General features: G+C 42.6%; 2 protein-coding genes across 3 annotated transcripts in view; one reads left to right on the top strand and one right to left on the bottom strand.

The window, feature by feature from the left end:
- LOC126260819 (nucleolar complex protein 3 homolog) overlaps positions 1 to 1,260 on the bottom strand; it is a 118,208-nt gene extending 116,948 nt beyond the window's left edge. For both annotated transcript variants that reach the window (XM_049958203.1, XM_049958202.1), the window contains exon 1: positions 1,133 to 1,260. In XM_049958203.1, coding sequence (XP_049814160.1) covers positions 1,133 to 1,141 — 9 coding nt within the window. In that variant the 5' untranslated portion in view covers positions 1,142 to 1,260. The remainder of the gene's footprint in view (positions 1 to 1,132) is intronic.
- Positions 1,261 to 1,530: 270 nt separating this feature from the next.
- Positions 1,531 to 17,946, top strand: part of LOC126259385 (small G protein signaling modulator 3 homolog) — a 176,824-nt gene continuing 160,408 nt past the window's right edge. Inside the window, exons 1-5 of the mRNA XM_049956136.1 lie at positions 1,531 to 1,823; positions 11,868 to 12,079; positions 12,156 to 12,254; positions 12,368 to 12,531; positions 12,605 to 12,815. Coding sequence (XP_049812093.1) covers positions 1,755 to 1,823; positions 11,868 to 12,079; positions 12,156 to 12,254; positions 12,368 to 12,531; positions 12,605 to 12,815 — 755 coding nt within the window. The 5' untranslated portion in view covers positions 1,531 to 1,754. The remainder of the gene's footprint in view (positions 1,824 to 11,867; positions 12,080 to 12,155; positions 12,255 to 12,367; positions 12,532 to 12,604; positions 12,816 to 17,946) is intronic.

Here is a 17,946-nt window from a genome sequence, read left to right on the forward strand (position 1 = left end):
ACAAGATGTCAATGATGGGCTAAATTTGGTTCATTCAACAACTTTAGAGAATAAGATAATGAACCATGGGATTCTCCTTACAAAGTAGTCTTTTACAGCTTGCGTGACAAGGTAGAAGTGTGGCTTAGATTGTATCTAACTGATAGAAAACAAAGGGTACCACTTAATCATGGAGATGGTACAAATAGCTGCTTCAGACAGGGGAAAAGTACCTACAGGAGTGTTGCACAGTTTTGTACATGGTCTCTCTCACTTTCCTAATGACCTTCCGTCTGAAACCCACCCCCCTGCCAATGCACACACTACATTCCTTTCCATGGGTCTCAGAAACTTCAAGAGGGCATAAGATTACAACTCAATGATCAAGGCATACATCCAGAATACGTTTCAAAAATTTTATACCTTCATGTTGACAATAAATTAAAATGGTCTTGCCATATCCTAACACAACACCCACAATTCGTCTCCACTGAATGCACCGTATCTCTACAAGCAGGTAGCTAGCTACAGCTCTACTGATATTCATCGTCACTGAGCTGGACTGCAGTAGAAAACGGTCTATCACACTCAGAAGCACTAAAAACAAAGGAAAAGAAATTTGCTTACGTGTGATGAATATTACCAGGCGGTGACAATTATTGAAATAGAAAATGAATGTATCTTTCGCTTTTGTCATTCGTATATGTAGTGATACCCAAAATCGCTTTATTTTATTTATTCCAATTACTAGTTATTCTCTGTTCTCAAAATATCGACGATACATGTATGTGAACATATACGCAAAGTGTAATGCCAGTCTGCAGATGATAGCACGGTTCTGTCAAAAATAATAATTGGAATAAAGGTCTTAAAATCAAGGGAGCTCGGCTGTGAGTTTTTCCCGGCTTCCCCATCATCAAAATCTACTGCATTGTTTCCTTTATGAACGCATCACGTACAAAATGACTGAACCAGACTAAGCGAAATATATCGTCAAATGCTATGTAGCAGTCGAATTACATTGGACACCCATCGCCGGTAATACAACTTGCCCCACGCACACTGACAAAAATGGCAACCAAAGGGATAATACTGAATTAAGTCAGTTGAACATTATCAAACTATCAGAAAAAATAAACACGATAAAACTTACAGCAGTCATTCCGTACTCAATAAATTCTCACACAAGCTGTAAACACAACAAAACACACGTGGTTGAACACACTGTTCACAAAGCTAACAGAGCAACAGGAAAACATAAAGATATTTCATTGCTTCTTGACAGTAGAAAGCCAAAGTCACCTGTAGGTGGCGTCACAGTCTAACATGAACTATGGTGGCGTCGGCACAGCATCGTATATGTCATATGTATGAATTTCTGTCCATAACAGTAGAAAACTGTAATTAAATAAAATCCTAACACAATGAGTTCCCTGACTACTTATGCAATAAAAAGGAGAATTTACCTTTTTTTCAAAAAAGTGTTTTGTCAACTTGTAATATCTTTGACATGGGGCAGTAAATGTTTTGAATTTTGTGGGCTTAAGAGATTTGACAGGTGGTGCCTATATAACCATATGTTTTCATTAACCGAGGGTGAAGGGCAGGACAGGAACAACAGAATGAGTTGTGACAGTAGCATGATTAAATTTTGACTAGAGGCACTTTAGTTTTACTGTAAATCATTTCGTTGTTGTCATCTTAAGTGTGGTTGATCGTGCAGTTTCTCATCAGTGAAGTACAAATAGGCAGTTTTAATTTCAAACTTTTAGACAATGGATATAGCGAAGACATTGTTTGGAACACGACCACATGAGGGCTACCAAGGAAAGGAAGACTATAATGTGAGTGTTAACTATTACATACTTCTGTGTGAAGAGCTTGGTAGTTAATCATCGTCTACGTACATTCTGTAAATTAAGTAACTGATATTGCGATAAATCCGGCTAAAAGCATCCGAAGAGAAACATTTTATTTTATTATAGTATTCTGCTAAATACCAAACCGAGCAGGAAAAAATATATTGCTGGCATAGTTCATATTTTGCTCCACCCTGAGAAACACACAAACTAGTCAGGAAAATTGTAGTTTGTTTTACGTTAACTTTCTGAAATACCGATGGTTGCAGACGCACCAAACAAAAATGTAAACTTGCATGTCATAACAGAAAACAGGACGACATTGTGATAAGGACCCTTCGAATAAATCGTTGTCATTGTGATAAAGTAAAATTGTTTACAATAGATATTGTTGGACACGTTCTGAGGCATCAAGGGGATAACCAATTTAGTATTGGAGGGAGGCATGGAGGGTAAAAATCGTAGAGGGAAACAGAGATGAATACACTAGGCAGACTCAAAGGGATGCGGTAGTTGCTCGGAGATGTTTGACCAGTATAGAGAATCATTGAGAGCTGCATCAAAACCAGTCTCTGGACTGAAGACAACAATTGGAATTGAATATTGCAATGGTAGTGAGAAAAATGGATGGAAAGGAGAAGAGATACGACTTTCTTGGCTAAAGTTGTTACAATTTTTACCTTTCTGCTGATTAGACCTCAAGCATTTAAGCTGAAACATATTAGGGTGTTCCTTTTCTTAAGTACCTCTTTTTTTTTTCCCCCATGAAACTATGCACTCCTACACTCATTTTCTTAGTTTAACTTTTCCAAAGTTTTCTCCATATTGATGGACTGAATGGAACGTACTGTAATTTCAGTGAAATAAAGCATACATCCCACAGTCTTTTTCCTTCATCCTACATAGCAGACTTGTCGAAAATGTTAAGATTTATTGACTGTATTGAAATCTTAAAAGAATTTAAATAGAAGTAACTGTTGCTGAAGACCCTCAATTTATTATTTTGAAAAACAATTAGAAGAAAGCCGTTCCAATAATGATATAAATAGTTTTGGCCCCACTTGTTACCTCTGTCTCATTAAAACAGATTATGGCAGTATCATCAGGTAACTTGTTTTTCCTGTAGTACTTCGTGTAGGCCTATGCTATAGATAAGTATGATAGCAACAAAGATTTCACGGGAGAGTCTTCTATCACAATCTCATTCCAATTTTTTCTTGTGTATGAAATGCAGATTTTTATTTTTGTTTGCTACATCTGCAACCACAGGTGTTTAAAAAAGTTAATGTAAAACTTAATGTGCAAGTTCCTAACTAGTGTATATTTACCATTGAAGTGTTTGGTCCCATTTGACATACATTTACTGGCAATATAGGACAACAGAGATTATTACTTCTATGTGAAGTCAACCAATAAACGAATGAAATTGAACCTTCACAGAATTTATTATTTTTTTTTTTTTTTCCGCAGTCTAAGCACAAAGAATATATAAAATCAGAAAAGATTTTTTTGGGCATTCTTGTTCTAGAGTCTTAAAGTTTATAGAAGTATGAAATTGTCATGTTTTGATACCCCAAAATAACCATATATAAAAATATTTGACCTGCAGACCTGAAATTTACACCATAACTTCCATGTGCTGCTTGACTATTTTAATAAAAAATGCTAAATTTTAGTGAACCAAAATTTTTAAAATCTGAAAATCAGAATTGTTTTCTTTTGGAAGAAGTGTCGTACACTGCTTGTTAATACGCACACTAAAATTCATGATGCCATTCGGATTGGAACCTATGGAATTTTATTTTACTGTAGCTAATTTGCATTGTATACAGCCCATAGTTTGCAGGCTCACTCGGAACTAAATTTGAAATGAAATGAAGTCGTAAATAAACTCCCTTCAGTTTACTAGTGTAAATCTATAGTAAACCATGTCATTAAAAAACTCCTATAATGAAAGGAATGTTCTTTTGTTAGGTAACTTTAAACTGTATTTTGTGTTTATAGAATAAAGTCTCCGGTATGTAAGAAAACGTAACTTCCACAACTGATTAATATGAATGTTAAGAAAAACCACCTCACAGGCTGTTTTGTTCTGTATGAACATTCCAAAGTACCGAAGAAGTGCTGGTGTTATAATTTGAAATTCTCAAAGGCCCAACAAAATCTTGAAAGCCACACATTGAAAGACAAGTACCAAGCACAGCCAATGAAATAGAAAGCTGTTTCATATTCCAGCATGGGCCTCTGTTTTACTGGCTCTATATGACTCAAAGTATGTGCTTGCTTTAGAGAAATTTGACTTTTCACAATTTCAGACTAGTGAAATCTGAAGATAAACATTGAATGTGGTCAATATTAGTTACCAAATATGACTACAGCAGAGGCTGTTAAAATAGCTATTTTTTAACAAAAATCTAGATAGTTGGAGAATCTTATGGCAATGTCGTCCATAATCTGTTGCTCTTATGTACACCACCATAATACTGTTATGATTGTTTCCTAATTTCATTAGCATCTTCTACAGGGAGAAAAATGTAAATACAACTTTGATTTGCGTTAACTAGTACATGTTAATCTAAAACATCTAAAGTTGGGTGGGACCTACATGCCACTGTAACTAGAATGCAACCAATATGAAGACTTTGTCAGAATATGATTTATTTGAAGCCACACTATATATTACACTTCAATAAAAAAACTCTGAAGTGACAGTTCTCATGAATTTCCTTGAGTTAGGTGACACAGTCTGTCTTGAATTCGGGATGTGTAGTAACTACTGAAACTGCCTAATTCATGGTCAATATGTTAATCTTAAATTTTTTGCCTTGTGTTTGGCGTTGGACCACTTCATATTGTAACCTATTCTCTAGCATCTTAATAACATATTGGCTGTATAGGTAGGTGCATTTGTAGGTGTCGAGTTTAACAGGCCAGTGGTTTGGAACATAATATGTGCACTGTTCATTCTGGTTATGAAGTTACATCTTGAAATCTGATTAGTATTTTTCAATTTACCAGTTTAATTTCAGTATTTCATTTACTACACTTTTTACATTCTATGTGGTTTGCAAATTGCAAAATATGGCATACTAAATATTTTCTGTTAGGCCTAATTTATTAATTGAAATTTTCTTTGCTGAATGTTTCCAAAATATGACTATTGCCTCAGTCACACTATCCAAAATTCTCACTTTATACTGTGTTAATGTTTCAACATTTGTATGGAAGTCATCGTAAATCCTATTGGCTTTCAGCTGTAACTTTTCCCATTTGCAAATATTTTTGTGAAGTTTTGCACAAGTTGAGTTTGATAATGGAAAAAGCTGGTCCATAAATAAAGGTTTTCACTTTACTAGGTGTGGAGTTCTTTGAGGCAGCATTCCCAAGACTTCCTCTGAACTTTTATAAGACTTTCCAGCCACTAATATAGATGTAATTTAATGTGGATTCAAAATGATTCTGCAACACGGATTTTTACATTATGGGGTATCTTTTTAACTTCCCATTTGATTGAAAATTTCTTCCCAGCAAGCGAGTTTCAAGTTAGGTAGCAGGAAGGAGTCACTTGGAGCTAAATCTGGTTAATAGGGTGGATGGGGAACAAATTCAAAGACCAACTCGTGCACATCATCATTGTTATTACTGATGTGTGTAATGGTGAATTATCCTAGTGAAAGGGCACTTTTCTTGTTTGCCAATGTTGGTCTTTATTCAGGCAATGCAAGTTTCAAATGATTCAATAATAAAATATCAGTGTCCAGTTTGTTCTGCCTTTCTCCAAGTAATCCTAGGGAATCCAAAAAAGCAGTGCCCATCACCTTGCCAGCTGACAAAATAGTCTCTGCTTTCTTCTGTGCATTTTTGCCGGCCTTTGACTACATTTTTGACTGTGGTGTGTATTGATAGATCCAGATTTCATCAAATTGAATGGATTGTGATTAAACATTACCAGAAATTGTGTTGAAATGTTGTGCTGAATGCGTTTTGGTAGGTTTTGATCAATTGCGACATCCACCTCTTTCACAGCTTCTTCATAGCCAATTCTCCTTGCAGGATGTTAAGCACTCGCTCAGCTGAGTGGGGGCACTCATTGCTCTTTGGTGGGTTCATGCTTCGCTACCATGGGGCCCCAGCCTTTGCAGCATCTTTTTCCTTCTGTGCTGCATGTCTATCCTCTTGCTATTCTTTTCCCCCACCCAGGATGTTTTTGAAAATGTGTTCTGCATATTCAGTAGGTGATATCAGAACAGTTTTTCACTGTTTTTCGTTCCTCTTATTTTTTCTTTCTTCGTTCCCTTTCTCCTATCCTTCCTCTGCTTCAAAATTTGAGGAGGAAAAAGTGCCTTATCCAGTTGCTCAGAAGTTATTGGCTAGTCAGAAAATCTTCGTTCTACCATCCAGCACTTAAGACTGTTCTTGCTACACCTCGCTCCACGAAGGACATGGCCACACAGACATGTGACCTCAGCTTCAGCACTGCAGTTGTGAAATCACCCAGTGTCAGGGTAGCACCCCTGTCTCCTACTCCAGCTGTGAAATGTGCCACCAAACTTTCATCTCACGGGGTGGAGTCACCTTGTACACAACCAGCAGGCTGGAAAGGACAGAAGGAATACTCCCGTGAAGACTTCGTATGTCCCTCCAGCCAACAAACATCTGAAACTCCCTCTGTCAACCTGAAAGGCTCAAAGAAGTCAAACAAAGGCAAACAGTCTTCGTCTTTGCCAACTCGGAGATCCTCTTCAAAGGTGTCGCCATGTGATACCCTCGCCTGGTTGACCTCCATGTAGACAGTGCACACCACCAACTGTTTTACTGCCCTGGACTCCGCAGATTGACAGAGGGAGAATGCCAATGCCCCATAGATCTTGTGGGGGCAGGATCCTCCAGCCTCTGTGCCCTGTAGCAGCCATCGAAGTGACACTCCTTCATTTTTTTCCCTCCTTCCCTTTCCTTGTTATGACTCACCTCCAGTGAAACATTCCTGGCCTTCTATCTGATAAAGTGGACTTAATGGCTGCTCTTAGAATCGCAGCATCCACTTCTCCTCTGCGCCCAAGAAACAAAATTGTGTCCTCATGACAGCTTTTGAGCTCTCGCATTTCTTACCGGTCTAGTTGCCCACCCCCTCCCAAGGATGACATTCCATCTCTTGGGAACTCCATCAGTGATGACATTGATAGTCAACCCATCTCCCCGTCTCCATGACTACCTGGCTTTCAGCTGTTGCAGTCTGCATTTTCCTTCCTCACTTGACTTTTTCCCTTTGTACTTTTTGTCCCTCTGTGATTCATTGTCACCAGGGCAGACATCCTACATCCTCCAGCTTATTAGGCAACTGCATCACCCCTTTCTGCTGCTCAGTGACTTTAATGTGCACCATCCCCTTTCAGAGAGTGTCCTCTTGGATGATCTTATCAATCACCTTAACCTCATCTACCTTAACACGAGAGCACCCATGTTCCTTTCAGATTCCACTCAAACCTACTCTTATTTGGATGTCTCCTTCTGCACTGCCCAGCTTGCCCATCATCTCGAGTGGTCTGTTCTCTCTGACACGTACTCTAGTGGCCATTTCCCGTCTTCTACCCAATTGCTGTGTCCTACCACACCTACTTGTACACCCAAATGGCAACATTATAAGACTGACTGGAGGCTCTACTCCTCGCTGGCGACCTTTGACAAACATCATTTCCCCATTTGCGATGACCAGGTAGAATATCTTACAAACATTATCTTTATCGTCGTACAATGTTCCATTCCTCGCACTTCATTTTTGCCACGCCATGTCCTGGTTCTTTGTGGACTGAGGTGTTCTATGACACAATTCAAATGCAGAGATGTGCTCTCAGCATTTTCAACCATCATCCTATGATGGCCAACTGCATTCGTTGCAAACAATTGCATACATAATGGCATTGCGTTCTTCGGGATAGCAGAAAAGCTAGCTTGATTTCCTTTAGTACTTCTTTCAACAGTTCCACACCTTCTTCCGTGTGTGGGCCAACCTTGGATACCTGTCTGGGACCAAGGTCCATTATACAATTTCCTTGGCCGCTACTTTGCGGATATTCTGAGACCCACCCACTATCACCCTGCCTTCTTCCATTGGAAATGAGTTGAGGAGGCTCAGGCAATACCCTTATTCTCAGAAGCGTGCTACAATGCCACCTTTACTGTGAGCGAGCTAGCTTGTGCTCTCACTTCATCCCGATCCTCTGCCCCAGGGCTGGATGATAACATTCAGATGTTGCAGAACCTTTCTTTTACGGGTAAGCACTTTCTCCTTCATACGTACAGTTGCATCTGGGCACAGGGCACATTTCCCAGATGCTGCGTGAAGCCACTGTCATACTCTTACCTAAGCCTGGCAAGGACAAACACCTTCCTTTTAGGTATCAGCCCATTTCTCTCACAAGCTGTGTTTGCAGGGTGATGGAACATATGACTCGTGCCCGGCTTGAGTCAGGCAATTTACTACTTTCAAGTGCGCTGTTCTGCAGTTGACCATCTTGTCACTTTGTCAACTCATGTCATGAATAATTTTCTGCAGAAATACCAGACTGGGTCCATGTTTTTTGGAGAAGGCCTATGACACCTGCTGGAGGACTGGTATCCTCCGTACTCTATACACGTAGGGCTTCCATGTCCACCTGCCCTGTTTCCTTCAGGAATTCTTAAGACAGAGTTTTCAAGGTATGTGTGGGTTCTGCCTTGTTGGACACCTTTATCAATGAAAATGGTGTGCCTCAGGATTCTGCACTTAGTGTCATCCTCTTTGCTATCACCATTAACTGTATTGTGGCCTGTCTGCTGTCGGGCATATCCGGCTCACTTTTCACTGATGATTTTTGCCATCTATTGCAGTTCGCCATGGACTTGGTTCCTTGAACATTGTCTTCAGTGATGTCTCTATTATCATTACTCGTGGAACATCAATAGTAAATAGCTTTTGCTTTTCCACTGACAAATCGGTTTGTATGAATTTCTGGCGGTGCAATTGGTTTCTTCCACCATCTTTAAATCTTGGGCTTGTTGCTCTTAAGTTCATTGAAACTACAGAATTCCTGGGGCTCATGATTGATAGGAAACTTTCTTGGTCCTCCCATGTGTCTTACCTGGCCACCCACTGTATGCGGTCCCCAAATGTCCTCAGCAATAATTCATGGGGAGCAGATTGGACCACCCTCCTCAGTTTGAATCAGTACCTTGTCCTTTTGAAACTAGATTATGGATGTTTTGTTCATGCATCTGCCCCTCTTGCGCCATCTCAAAACTTTCCACCATTTTTAGCATCCATTTGGCCTTCTACACCATCCTGGTTTAGTCTGCTTGCTGAAGCAGCCCAACTGCTGCTGTCATACGGCCGTGACTTTCTACTTGGCAGGTACACATGTCATTTGTCTGCCATGGCTGACCACCCATTCTACGCTTCCTGCTTTGATGACTCCTTTTATCGCCAGAATGGAACTAACCCCCTCTTCTGTTACCTCCTGGAGTTCACTTTCGGCTTTTGCTCTGGCAGCTTAACTTCATGCACCTACCACTTTGCTGATAGGTATGAACACTTCACCATCTTGACTTTGTGCAGCAACCTGTGTTCACCTTCGCCTTCATTTGCTTTCTAAAGACACTACTCCAGCCTTGCTCTATCGCTGTAAGTTTCACAACCTTCGCATGGAACTTCACAGTAGTACATGTGTGTACAATGATGGGTCTTGGACTGACATTGGTGCTGGGTGTGCCTTCATTATTGGCACCAACAATTTTCAGTGTCGGCTTCTGGAACACTGCTCAGTAATTACAGCAGAGCTCTTGGCGCTGTATCAGACCGCGCAATACATCTGGTGACACGGGATTTTCAATTGCACCATCTGCTCAGACTCTCCGTACCCTTCAGAGCCCCAAAGTGCTGCACCGTCTATCCCCTTGTGCAATGGGTACAGGAAAGCTGTCACTTGCTCACTCTTGATGGAGCCACTGGGATGTTTATGTGGGTTCCTGGTCACGTCGGTCTGACGGGAAATGAGTCCACTGACACTGCTGCCAAGGCTGCAGTCCTCATACCTCGGCGCTAGTTCTTCCACTCCCTCTGATCTCAGTGTTGCCGTCTGTCAGCAGGTGGGGTCCCTTTGGCACCACCACTGGTTTCTCCCTTCATGGGAACAAGCTCCAGGGAATTAAGCCTCTCCCATCAGCTTGAACAACCCCCTCTCACTGCGAAGAGATCATTTTAACTAGGTTACATATTGGCACTGTCTTTTTAGCCATCGCTATTTGTTAAGTGGTGCTCCCACGCCACTATATGCTCATTGCCGTCCACCTCTGACAGTTCACCATATCCTGAAGGAACGCCCTTTTCTAAATCTCTCTTGTTCTCATTTATGTTTGCCATCTGAGTTATTGGTCGTTTTAGCAAACAACACACAGGCTGTCACCCTTGTTTTACTTTTTGTCTGTCATAACAACATGTGAAGGACATTTAATCTGTAGTTCAGGGCCTCCATTTCTCTGTGGCATGTTTGATTCTGTCTCAAAGTCCCTGTTTCTACCTGTCTTTCCTTCTGTTGCTTGGGTTTAAAGTATAGCCATTTTTAAGACAGCTCTCTCTCTCTCTCTCTCTCTCTCTCTCTCTCTCTCTCTCTCTCTCTCTCTCTCTCTCTCAAGTTGTGACATGGGTGCATATGTCCCTAGTTGTTTTTGTGCTCTAAAACAAAACAAACCAACAAAAATTGTGCAACAATGTTGACAGGGTTCAGGGTATACCCCACATCTAAAGTAAAGGGGACACTTTCCTTCTTTCCTGACTGGAGGAATGATAGTGCAGCATGGGAAGTAGGTGAACAATACTATTTAATTACCTCTGATCCATTGACCTTAATTGCATTAATTATGCAGAACATGTCAATTGGTGTACTAAAATGGTATATATCATTAGTTGAAAATGTGCCTCATGCTGACCAAATAAGCCATGGAGTAAATGGTACATGTTGTCAAGGTGCAGATGTTCAGAAAATTCTGCAGCTCTCCATACTGAAAGGATACCACTGTTGGTTTTGTTACTACAGTACTCCAACAGTTGAAGAAAAAAAAAAAAAGAGGAAAAAAAGATTACAGCACTGGCTGTACCTGACGCAAAAAGTTATGATTGCAGTAGAATTAATATTGGAAACATAAATGGGGGTTATAAGAAATAATTGTATGCTGCTGAGTTTTCCTGTAAGGAAAGATTATGGCTGAACATTTTGTTGGTGAGGTTAGAGAAGCAGCACAAGCTGATTGTCAAAAAAATAGGCTGTTATTTTGTGTAATTGATTTAAGGGGAACTACAAAAACCTTATTCTGTATGGCCATAAAGATTTGAAGCCTGCTCTTGTCCTTTAATTGGTCGGCTACTTCAATCTCTGCCCATGGCCTTGCTGCAGTGGTAACACCGGTTCCTGTCTGGTTACTGAAGTTCAGCACTGTCGGGCTGCGCTAGCACTTGTATGGGTGACCAACTGGTCTGCCGAGCACTGTTGGCAAGCGGGGTGCACTCAGCCCTTGCTAGGTGAACTGAGGAGCTAAGTGGCTCCAGTCTTGTAAACTGGCATACGGCTGGGAGAGTGGTATGCTGACCACATGCCCCTCCATATCCGTTTCCAGTGATGCCTGTGGGCTGAGGATGACGTGGCGGCCGGTCGGTAACATTGGGCCTTCCAAGGCTGGTTCAGACGGAGTTTAGTTTAATTCAATTTGTGCTCTCCAAGGTAGTAGGAAAATGCTTAACACTACAGATAGGCTGTCAAGTTTCACTAACAGCAACTAAAAAGTTCTTAATGTTAGTATGTTGTGCTTGGTAGTCAAAATATTACTTAGTGATCTTAGGTACTACTTAGTGTTCATGAGGAGCAAAAGTGGAATAGTTGCACATTAATAAATTACACATTAATTTAATTTTTCAACTGCATATAGCTGAGATACGCATTTGTGATGGACAATAATTGGTTTGTAAAATCTATAATTTTTAAATCCATGTTCCCTCTACAGGAGAAAGTAGAGACAGCATTGTCTGAAGATGATGGTGAGGGAGAGCTGTCCTATGTGGGAGAGGTGTCTGAAGGTATCAGTATAATGGCTGAAGGAGTGACTCCAACTCCAGGAGGTCCTTTCTCTGCCTTAACACCCTCCATGTGGCCACAAGATATCCTCAGCAAACTTGGACAGCAACCAGATGATCCAAATTCACAGCCAGATTACAGGTTTTTATAATGGCATTACCTTAATCCATTTTAATTAAAAATTAAATGTGCCACACCAGATATTGTTTGATTCCAGGTTTGATGAATTTGGCTTTCGTGTGGAGGAAGAAGATGGTCCAGAACAGAGTTCAAAGAAACTATTAAGCATTCCATTTGTAGAGGATCCACAGCAGAGGTATATCGTGCTTAGTAGGCCACATAAACTCCATCTAAACTTAAATTTCTTTCACGAGAGTGCAATTAGATTTGTATACTTGTTAGACGTAATCAAATGTGACTTGTTTCCAGATTGCAATGGGTAGCTCATTTAGAATTTAGTCACAATAAGGAAGTGTGTGATCTGACATGGGACAAGGTAGATGTCACACTTCCCCGAACAGAGAAACTTCGGTCTATGGTACTTGCTGGAATACCTCACTCGTTAAGACCACAAATGTGGATGAGGTTGTCAGGTAAGTTGTCAGAGAACAAGAGTATAGAATGTAGACACTTGCTCCTGTAAAATATAATCTTAATTTGTTTCAGGAGCACTCCAGAAAAAAATGTCATCTGAAATGTCCTACAAAGATATTGTAAAAGCATCAAGTAATGATGCTCTCATGACTTCAAAACAAATCGAGAAAGATATACTGAGGACAATGCCAGCAAATGTATGTTTTAGTCACTTAACTAGCACAGGAATTCCTCGTCTGAGAAGAGTGCTGAGAGGACTTGCTTGGCTGTATCCTGATATAGGGTTTGTTAATGCCCCTATATATTAAATTTTTTATTCGATGTGCACTTTAGTACTGGTTTTACAGTCTACTGCCATTTTACTTTAGCTATTAATTCTCGTCATACAAAGTTGTCTTGAAGCAAATTGGTGGGTTGCACTACAGCAAAATATTTAATCAGATTCTGAATGCCAGTGGTATTTTCTTTGTAGATTTAAGGGGAAAAATTATTGGTTGGGGAATTAATCTTGCTAGCCTAAAAATATGTAAGGAATTTCACAAACCTACTGTGACAATGGCATATGGAAATTTGTAAAAGCTGTAAGTAACTGATTGCAAGTATTCGTTCATTCGGTTACTTGATTCCATCATTTTGATGATTTTCAGAATGATTTGTCTTCATGAAGTCAACAGAGAAAGGAATTAAAATATGTAACGATTAGAGGCATTGCCACATGAAAGAAAATCATAATAAAATAGGAACTATATGTCCCATGATGTGCTTAAAACACCAGTGCAAACAGCTAAGGGGGTGTGGCCACTAGACATTGTTGGCTAACTACTAAGCACAGTACGCAACTGAATATCCAAGATTATGGGACATCTGTGGTTACTATTTTATCATAATTTTACATCGTGAGAATGCCACTTACAGCTGCTTACAAGGGATGTTTGAAAGTAATCTTGTCACTATTTTGAAACAGAAAATAGTACACCAGGTGTCACCAGCACCATAGGAGTCCACTTCCATTGTTGGTTATGTGATGGAAGGGATGTCAGTGGAGGAGGAAGGATACGCACTGAGTGCCAAAGGAGAGAATAGCTGCAGGCTAGTGTGCCTGATGTTATTAGAGTATAAATCACAATGGCTGATGTTTGTATGCTAAAAACGTAATTTCCAATGGAAGTGCTTGCTGTTATGTGGTATGAATGAGCACATGCTACTAGGGTGTCCATCATTCATGAATCGCTACAGACTGTGTATGGTTAGGAGGTCATGTCTTGTCAGATGGTTGGTCACTAATGTTGCATGTTCAGCTAAGGAAGTTAGTGTGGATGATGAAGGTTGAAGTGAATGTCCTTCCACATCCACAAAAGAAAACATTGCTAGAAGAACAGGAAATGTTGAGGTGGAGCAAGCTGTGTGACATTTCCTTGCATCACAGTGCACAGAGTTTTTACCAGAGTGGTTTCTTCAAATTGATTGCACTCTAAGACAAATGTCTTAATGTTGGTTGTGACTAATTCAAAAATAGTGCAAGGTGTATAGTTAGATGCCATGGTCTCTTTCTTTCTGACTATAAAGTTTCTTTATGAAAAACAGTGACAAAACTTACATTCCAGGAGTTCCTGATATTTTTATTGCTTTCTGTTAACTTCATGAAGAGAAATCAGTCAGAAGACAGTCAAAAGGGTTGAAACTGGTAATTGAATAAGCAAATATTTACAATCTGTGACTGTTGTGGCATTTACAAAATTTTTTCTTTGGGCCTTAAATTGGCTTGATTCTAGATTTCCATGGGGACTGATAAGTACCGCCAATCCTCTCGCCATAAGCTTTGAGCATGCTTCAGTGCCCACTGTACAGCAAATTCGTGGAACATTGTCCCTCACAGGGATAAAGCTCAACCCTCACTCTCGTCGTGTACTGCTCGCTGATGAGATGCGTGGCTGTTGAGGTGGAATAGTTGTTGGTGGGCAACCTCTGGAGAACTTACCACACCTCAGTTGTATAAGGCTTATCTAGGTGCTTGGGGCTCTGCGCAGAAAGACTTCTATTTCCATAGCTGCTCATGGGACCAGGATGGATCCTTCAAGATCTCTTCTTCCTCCTCCCAGCAGAAAGGGTGTGCTGTTGGTGTGTACCAATGCCCAATCAAACTGGAGGGCTTGTGTAGCGAGTCCTCCAATCTTGGGGATTACACAGACTCCTTTAATATTGAGTAACAGAACACATCCTGATGGCCGTATAATTAAATGGAAAGAGGGAGCTTTGAGAAAGTCTCACCTTCTACATACAAAAATGTTTAGAGGGAATCACTAACAGTTTAAAATCTGTCAAATGCTTGCAAAAGGGGACCCTGCTGGTAGAAACATCTAATTCCCAACAAGTGAAGAACATAAAGAAAGCTCAGTGCCTCGGGGAGTATGCAGTAGAGAGTGAACTGCACACCACCTGGAACTGTAGCAAAGGTTCACTGAGTTCCAGGGATCTGGTTGACATTCCCTGAGAGGAGCTGAAAACAGAATGGTTCCAGGAAAGCATTTTTGATGTACAGGGCATAATGAAATGGGTGGATGGCAATCTCGTGAAATTTAACTCAGCCTCAGTGTGCAACCCCCCCCCCCCCCAACCAAATACACTGCTTTACATGGCATTGTTTTGGTGAACCCATTTGTGGCAAATGTGGTAAGGCTGCCCATGACGGTGTTGATTGATCATCTACTTGAAAGTGTGTAAACTGCCACAGGGCTCGCCCTGTCACATGTAGGGACTGCAGTGTCTTCCTCAAAGAAAGGGAGATAAAAGAGATCAAAACAACTAAGCGTATCTTGTATGGTGAGGCCAAAAGATTTGTAAGGCTATACAGCCCACAAAGTTTGCTACCTCCTTTGCATCTTTCCTTAAATGGCCAGTTCAGAAGACATGTGCTGCCACCCAAGTGGAGGTTGCTAGTGTCAGCACTAGTACCTGCATTTGCCGGTGCTTTGATGCTGCTGGAATTACTTCAAAGCCTACACTTCCACCCAGAACAGCAGTCAAGGCCATGGTCACTGATGTTGCAGAGCTTCCTGCTCCTCCAAACATTGTCTGGTCCTCCCCCTGCGGGTCCGGGGATTAGAATAGGCCCGAGGTATTCCTGCCTGTCGTAAGAGGCGACTAAAAGGAGTCCCTCCCCCTCAAGGGGGTAGTTAGCGCCTACGTCTGGAGATGGACGGTTCCACGACCTCTATTTGCGGTCATTTTGCTTTTTCACTTCTCGTTTCTTCCTTCCTTTGGTTGGTTCCTTTCTTTGCTCTTCTCCACCTCACTGTCTTCCTTATTCTTTCCCCTGCAAAATCTCCTTGCCTTCTCATTGCCTTCTTCTCCTTGCCTTCTCTGGTCTCCGCCTCGGCGTTTGAGACAGTCTGTCCTCTCTCTCTCTCCTCTCCTCTCTCCTTTTTCCTCTTCTTCCTTCCTCCCTGTGCACGCCTGAAGGCCGACCCACGCGTTCGCACGCGTAGCCGGTGACAGGGTAACGCGTAATTCCCCGCTCGGGGTAGACATGTAAGGCACGCGCGTACCCCCTGGTAAAGGCCAGGCCCGGGGAGGGGTAATTGCCTGAGCTGATACCTTCTGACCATGCCGATTGGTCCCTCCGTCTGTTTCTCGGGAGGTGTGACCTGAGGTGTAAACATTCACCTAAGGCGGGAGTGCCCTCTGAGAGGGTCCCCACAAGGAAGGAGCGCGCCATCGGAGACGCTGGCAATCATGGGGGATTCCTCCGCAATGGATTTCACTCCATCTCTCTCGACTTCTGCCCAAAAACGGAAACTTGACCAGCTACCAGTGACAAAAGTACTACCGCCTGCCCCACAGTTCCTCGTCGTTTCTCGATCTGAGGACGGAAAGGATTTTTCCTCTGTCAACCCTTTCGTTATCCAGAAGGGCGTCGATGCCATAGCCGGATCTGTCAAATCTTGTACCAGGTTGCATAACGGTACCTTATTACTCGAAACTGAGAGCGCCTTTCAGGCACAAAAACTGCTTCGGGCCACACTCCTGTACACATTCCCTGTCAGGGTGGAGGCTCACCGAACTTTGAATTCATCTCGTGGTGTGGTCTATACTAGATCCCTCGACGGCTTGACTGACGAGGAGATTCAATCTTTCCTCGCTGAGCAGGGCGTGACGGCTGTCCATAGGGTCATGAAAAAGGTCAACAATGACCTTGTACCGACCCGGACACTTTTCTTGACCTTCGATAGTGTTAAGCTGCCATCGCGCATGAAGGCGGGCTACGAGGTCATTTCAGTTCGCCCCTATGTCCCGACACCTACGCGCTGCTACCAGTGTCAGCGTTTCAATCACACTCGACAGTCTTGTTCCAATGCGGCTAAATGTGTCACTTGTGGCAGGGATGCCCATGAGGGTGACTGTCCACCTCCGTCTCCTCGTTGTGTGAACTGTCAGGGTGACCATGCCTCATCCTCCCGCAACTGTCCTGTCTATAAGGAAGAACGCTGTATCCAAGAAATTCAGGTCGAAGAGAAAGTGTCCACCTCGGATGCTCGCAAGCTCTTGGCTAGTAGGAAGCCCACGCTGCTCCCAGCGGGGAAATACAGTACTGTCCTCGCCTCTCCTCGGACTACCAGGGAGGTAGCAACCCAGACATGCGATCTGATCTTCAGCACCACGGTCGTCCGTTCGGCCAGTGCTAAGATCGCGCGGTCGACGTCTCCTCTTCCTCCCATCACCCCACAGACACCAGCCCCTTCATCAGCTTCTGCTAAGACGAAGACCCAGAAGTCAGATGCACGGGCCTTCAAGAAGGAACCGTCCCGTGCAGACTTCCTCCGTACCTTGACCTCCCAGCCTTCGACCGGTACTTCCACCAAACGACCTTCCAAGAAGGCACATAGGAAGCACAGTTCTCCTTCTCCGCCACGGCGCATTTCTTCTCCTGCGCCACCCAGCGGTTGCCGCCCCAGGCCGTCCTCCGTTTCGCCTGGCCGCACCGCTGGTAGCTGAACATCTGGCCGTTCACGGGCGGCGGAAGCTCCCCCTCCCGGCCATCCTCCCAAGATGGCCGATGAACCTATAGACCCAATGGACGATGACTGTCCACCTACTGATAGCGGCGGCAGTGCTCGCTCGAAGCCAGGCCCTCAGCGGCCTTCGAGGTGACCCCTTCTTTCATCTTCTTTTTTTTTTCTTACGATGGCACTTATTCACTGGAATATTCGCAGCATTCGCTCCAACCGAGAGGACTTGAAGTTGCTGCTCCGCTTGCACCGTCCGCTCGTCGTAGCCCTCCAGGAAACGAAGCTACGCCCATGCGATCAAATTGCCTTGGCACACTACACCTTTGTGCGTTTTGACCTACCCCCTGTGGTAGGTATCCCGGCTCATGGAGGGGTTATGTTGCTGGTCCGGGATGATATTTACTACGA

Source organism: Schistocerca nitens, chromosome 5 (assembly GCF_023898315.1).
Source record: "Schistocerca nitens isolate TAMUIC-IGC-003100 chromosome 5, iqSchNite1.1, whole genome shotgun sequence".
Lineage (NCBI taxonomy): Eukaryota > Metazoa > Arthropoda > Insecta > Orthoptera > Acrididae > Schistocerca > Schistocerca nitens.